General features: G+C 34.5%; 1 protein-coding gene across 1 annotated transcript; it reads right to left on the bottom strand.

The window, feature by feature from the left end:
• Positions 1–3,251: 3,251 nt before the first annotated feature.
• On the bottom strand, positions 3,252–4,037 carry LOC132314873 (protein ASYMMETRIC LEAVES 2). The gene has a single exon (XM_059813655.1). The coding sequence runs from the start codon at positions 4,032–4,034 to the stop codon at positions 3,384–3,386; it is 651 nt and encodes a 216-aa protein (XP_059669638.1). The 5' UTR covers positions 4,035–4,037; the 3' UTR covers positions 3,252–3,383.
• Positions 4,038–6,321: the final 2,284 nt, after the last annotated feature.

The raw sequence follows: 6,321 nt of genomic DNA, 5'->3' as shown, positions 1-6,321 counted from the left end.
ATGCTGCTCTCTCTCTATCTTTCTCTCTCTAGACTCTCTCTCTTATATTTTCTCTGCTGCAACGGCTTGTAGCAGAGAGGGAGGAGGGAGACTTGGGGGTTGTTTGCTTGAATTTAATTCAGTTTTCATTTCATTTGCTTCTTTGATCTCCAATTTATTTTGTCTGTTGAATTGTCTCCATGTTCTGTTTTGGAAATGCATTAAGCATTGCAGTATCTAAATTAAAGTCAGCTAAATCATTGAATTTTAAAGACACTTGTGTATGTATGTCTTGTTGTTAGGACCTCAATTAATTTCTCCGTTCAACTTCAATCAAATTCTGTAAAATATTATGTCGTATAGGCAAAGCTTTAGAGCATTGTATGAGCCTCTCCCTAGTCACACACACAACACAAACACATGTTGGCGGATTGAGGGTTGACTAGTTGATGCAATACTCTACTATTAAATTGAGAATTTAATACACTAATGGATGATACGATGTGTTAACGTGACTTAAATACAAATATGTGAATTTGGTTTAATCTAATTGTGTTCGGGAATAGTATTATGTCGATCCAAATTAATATGGTAGTTAAATTCGTGTTTGACCTATAAATCTATTTTTAATTCATTTAACTAAACATGTTACATAAACATCATATCATGTTCATATTACAAATAACCTGTTTATAACTCATTTAACTAAACTTGTTATATAAACATCATATCGTGTTCATATTACAAATAACCGGTTTAACTAAACATATCTTGTTCGTGTCAGAAATAACCTAAACATGTATTGTCACATTGTGTCAATTCAAAAAAAGACTCCGGAGTTGAAGACTAAGGTGATGTTTGACTGATAATAAATTCAATACTTAATTATGAACAAATTAAATACTTATCAAATTAATTGTGTTTAATAATTCATCTCTAAAATTTTACCTCAATATTTGCACGGAATACTCTTTTATATATATATATATATATATATATATATATATGATTCCAAAAGTGATTTTATTAAATACTCCCTAGGAGTTTGCATGTACGAATTGATTGGATAGATACATGTTTCAAATTTTCCAACCAAAAACCTTTCGGAAAAAAATCCCAAAAAATAAGCAACTATGTATGTACTAGTCATGTGCCCTAAAGTGGAATGAATATTGGTACTATATGGAGGCACAATGTGTTGCGATTATTGGTATTATTGGCATACCTTTTGTAGCGTGTTATTTGATGTTTGTTGGACTTTTAGTATATGGTTCATCTATCCGTAATCAAATAATTGTCCCCATTTTGAATGTTGAGATTGCATGTACTTGCATAGATGTGTATTGTAACACATAAATATTCATGTGTTCTAAAGATAGAATGAGAGGGACTGTTTGGTTCTGATTTTAAAATACAATTTTTAATAATTTTAAAATAAAAAGTATTTTGAGAATTCAAAATACAGAAAACTGTTTTAAAGTATGAGTTTGTTTAATTAGTTCGATTTTCTTAAATCAGTTCTTATTTTTTTGATAATTATAAAAGATTGGTTACTGAAAATTAACTCTTTTTAACCAATGGATGTAACTTAGTGGTACTTTCTAGTCTTCCAAAGTAGAAGGTCGAGACTTCTCCACGACCTAGTCCCCTTATAGGTTTGGCATGGAAGGGTCCCGTCAATCCATGAAAGAGCGAGATGAAAGGTTTTCGGGCTGCTCATTCACAAACTTAACAATACAATAAGAGAAGGCAAGAATAGAAAGGAGTGAAGTGTGTGTGACTGATTTTTCTTGCTAAGGAAAAAAAATAATAATTACAGATTTTTGTGTAGTGTTATGATTTTTTTTTTTTAAACGACTTTCAGGAAACTACAACAAAACATATTTTTATAAAAAAATTTATAACTTATTTTATGTGAATTTAGCCCTCTATTTTCAAGTAGAATCTTTTGCAACTCTAAATGAAATTTAATCGTCTTATCTAACAAAAGAAAATATTAGATAATTTCAGAGTGACAATTTAAATTGAGCAATAATACATATTTCGAATTCGAAATTAAGAGAAACATTTTCCAATTAAAATATTACTTTGATGTTGAAATTTCTTATGCAAAATGATCATCTCATCACAAGCTCTAAGAATTGTGGCAAAGATATATATATATATATATATATATATATATATAAGTGATGATGGATGGAATATTTAGTTATTCATTCATTCTATTATTCTTTTTTCTTTGTTATCTGTCTAAAACTGTGGAAATAGGAAAAATCAAATGGATAAGAACAAAACTAAACTGTGTGTGGGACACATATTTTAGGAGGAGGGCCCTACAAACTATTAGTGTTACTGTGAGACGGGAAGAGTAAGTACAGCTTTGGCAAGTCCTCCCCCCCCCCCCCCCCCCCCCCCTTTTTTTTTATATATATATTCAAATGACAATATGAGATCCAAATTAGAATATAATGTGAAAAGTAATTAAGAAGACAAATTAATATATACACCAAGCTAACAACCCTAAAATTGTCTGTTGAAGGGTATATTGAATCCTTCAAAATCTGCAAGCCAACCAAGAAAATAACAGTTGTTAATTATGAATATATGTATAGTGAATTATGCATTTTCTAAATAAAATGATGTTGCATACATGTGTGTGTGTGTGTGTGAGTGATCTTAAACTCAAAAAAGAGTTGCATGTGTTACAATTGAGTGTATTGTAATCTGCATAATACGAAAAATAAATTTAGAAATTAATCCAATTATATATATATGTGTGTGTGTGTGTGTGTGTGTGTGCAATTTTTAATTAGTATAAATAATTAAAATTTTCAGAGTGAATAACATCAATAATATTTATTACAAACATTTATTTTTTGTGTGGAATATTTATGGGGTGTTTCATTCCAACAGTGGATAATTCTGTGTACCAGTTTATTGCAATCTGATGGGATAGTTTAATTCAACTTAAGCTTTCCTAGTAGTATAATTATTTTCCTTTTCAAAACCCTAGTTTCAGATTTTTCAGATCCAACATAAATTGTTACAAGGTACTAGATAAACCTAACATTTGTGTGTTGTTTTTCATTGCTCTATAATGAGTCTTGATCATTGAATAATTCAATTAAATTCAAGAAAAACTAGCATCCTGAAGTCGTCCAACAGGTATATAATATAATGATAGGAAAAATGTATCATGAGTATGTTTTAACATGAACTCGCACCCTCAGCCATTGAATCAAAAGATGACTATGAGAGTTGCGCACTCATGATAGACTTACTCATACTCATAGTATAATAAGAGTAATAATATAACAACAAAACCCCAACAATAGCTTAGTGAAAAGATTGGGTATTTTACTTATCATTGATAGTTTGGGTGCTTGATGAGAGAGAGAAAAACCCTAAGAAGGATCGACCGGTGTCCGCCGGTCATCTCCACCGGCCGCCCTGGGTTGCTGGAAATGACTCAGCTGCCCGATGCTGGCGGACACATTCATCCCGAGGAGGCTGCTGGCGTCGTAATTGGCGGCGGCATCGAAGGTACTCCTCATCACCTGAGCTTGATTGCTGGGGAAAAACTGGTGGTGGTGGTAGTGGAGCTCCCGGTTGCCGCCACCGCCACCACCCATCAAATTGATCCCCAAATTATGTTGCTGGTGGTGGTGGGTGGCGGCGGCTGCAGCCGCGATGAGTCCGTGGCCGGTGATCCCCAGGCTCTGGTACTTGGAGAGCTCGGATTTTGCGCAGCTGAGGTCCATCTGGAGCTGGCGGAGCTGGTGCTGGAGGAGGGAGATGACGCCGACGCAGCCGTAGACAGGGTCGCGGAGGCGCATGTCCGCCTCGTAGGCGAGAGAGTTGACGGCGTCCTCGCGCTGGTGGGGGTGGAGCTCATTGAGGAGCTTTGTGACATTGCTTGCTCCGAACACCTTGTGGACGTTTGCGAATTTCTGAGGCTGGTCCGGGGGAAAGTATGGCGCGAATACACACTCCGGCTGGCATTTTCGCCGCAAGAACTTGCATGCCGCGCAAGGCGAGTTGGATGATGATGCCATATTGTTGTTGCTACGATTGATCAAGAAAATTTTTCTTTTCTTTAATGTGATCTGAAAAACAGATCAAAGAGGCATATAGATTATGTTATAACATATGGGATGAACACAAAAATAATTAAAATGCATGGTAACAATTAAAGCTTTTGGGGACTTCTCTTAATGTTCTATGGAATGAACATAAAAAGAAACAAAAACCCAATTTCCATAAGGGGGTTATGAAGTGTAAAATTATAACAAGAAGCTTTCTAGTGTGTGTGTGTGTGTTTCTTCATATATATATATAGAGAGAGAGAGAGATGTACAACGTATATGCAGTGGGAGAAACAATGGCAAAGTTTCAAGTTTGAGGAACAAGAAGAGAAGCAACCAAGACTTGTACTATATGGAGCAATAAAATCTGAAAACAAGCAATTAATAAGTAGATCAGACCGGAATTTGTGAAAATACAAAAGAAGACCTTAACTTGATGGCCTAAGGTAATAAAAACCCTTAACTAAATGAAAAAAATAAATAAATAAATAAAATAAAGGATGGAAATGAATAAAACGTACTCACCCTAATGAGAGACCTTGCAGGACCTGATCAAAATATGACCACCCAATTTTAAGAAATCGTTGGAAAATATATGTTGTTTGGCTTGTGATTTTCTTGGACTCAACACAATATCAAAATTTTGTACTCCAGCACTCTCTAGTCTCTACCTCTGGCTTTGGCTGGAGTTTAAGAGATTTGAGCTGTAAGAAGGGATCGAGGTCAGCTATATAAAAACTCTCTCTCTCATATATATATATATATATGTTTGTGTATTTATGTACACCAATCTTATACTTGAATATATGAACAAAAATAGAAATCTTATATTTAACAAATCAAGTAATAATGAGAGTCTCTGAAAAAATCACATAATTATAAAGAATATATATCTCTCTATATTTTCTGACTTCTAGAGAGAGGGAGGGGGGGCTACACAATGAAAATAAAGAGCTTTTATTAATAGGGTTTTGAGAGGAGAAGAAGGTGATGAGAAGAAAGAAAGAGGGGAAGGAAGGTTGATTATTTACCAGTGGTTTGCAGATTGGATCTCGTGAAGTAGTACTAAAGAGATCTCTTATGACTCACTCTTTCCAATTAAGAAAAAGCCTCCAAGCAGATCTCTTGCTTCAATTTCATAGACCACACGAGAGATAAAAGAGTTTACTTCATTCACCTGCAAAGATGGGACTTTTGAGAGATCAGTTAGTCTTAGTTCTTCTTGGAATAATCAACCCAAATATATACTATAATATACACATATATATAGTACAAACTAGTATATATATATATATATATATATAACTGATGTTTGTGGTTTGCGAGTGATTACTGCATGTATTTGGAGTTTGTAAATCAGAATTCAGAGTGACTAAGCAATGAATTAATTCTTCGTTACGAAACTAAATTAAATATAAAACATAAAAAAGTACCAATAGAAGTTGTGGACTTAGAGGTGTCTCTAATTCTATTCTTCTTGGAATTTGAAGTTCGATTTTTTTATGATAATAATAATAAGAAATGTGTTAGCGTTGCGTGGCCTCTGGATTTGTTGATAGTCAAACCCCTTTTGTATTCTTACTATACCACAACTGTTGAAGCATAGAAGATGACTTGTTTGGATCTTGTGAAAGTGAAGGAAAAAGCCTTTGAAACTTTCCAAAGTCACTGCCCACTTTTTTTGCCTCAGTTTCAAAGCCCCTTAACTTTTTCTTTTTTTTTCTCCCAACTCTTGCAGAGAGACAAACAAGATTATCTCTATTTCTTCAGCTATATATATATTTATATATCTCACCTGTCTCTTCACAGTCTGTCTCCTCACTTTTTTCTGCTATATTTCCAAACAATATATATATATTTGTCTGTGTTTGTGTGTGCACTGTGCATATATTAATATAATATATATATATATATATATGTATATGTATATATCTAACCGATCATGCGCATAGTCTTTTGGCTTGCATCTTCTAGGGGGCGGAAATCTTTCACATTCAGCTGGCAGAGGAACAAGAATGTAAAGATGGTGACGAGAAGGCGCTGCCGAAGGTTTCTAGAGAGAGAGAGAGAGTGATTTGGGTAGAGAGAGGTTTCTAGAGAGAGAGAGTGTGGGTATTCTAGTAGGAGAGAGAGATCCCCCAGGAGCAGGGGCTAAGGAGACGCGGTAGAAAGCAAAGGCTAGCCAGCTGATCAGTAGTGTGTGTGTGTGTGTGTTTTCTCTCTCTTACTAGAGAATTTTTATTTTTTTTCCCCCTTC

This window comes from Cornus florida, unplaced genomic scaffold (genome assembly GCF_030987335.1).
Source record: "Cornus florida cultivar Cherokee Brave unplaced genomic scaffold, ASM3098733v1 CherokeeBrave_3.0.0_Hap2_Chr06, whole genome shotgun sequence".
NCBI lineage: Eukaryota > Viridiplantae > Streptophyta > Magnoliopsida > Cornales > Cornaceae > Cornus > Cornus florida.
The sequence above is the reverse complement of the archived record's forward strand: the minus strand, read 5'-3'. Positions and strand labels throughout refer to the sequence as shown.

Bases quoted from the DNA above. Each gene is read 5' to 3' on its own strand.
- LOC132314873 (XM_059813655.1), bottom strand. From the start codon at position 4,034: ATGGCATCATCATCCAACTCGCCTTGCGCGGCATGCAAGTTCTTGCGG.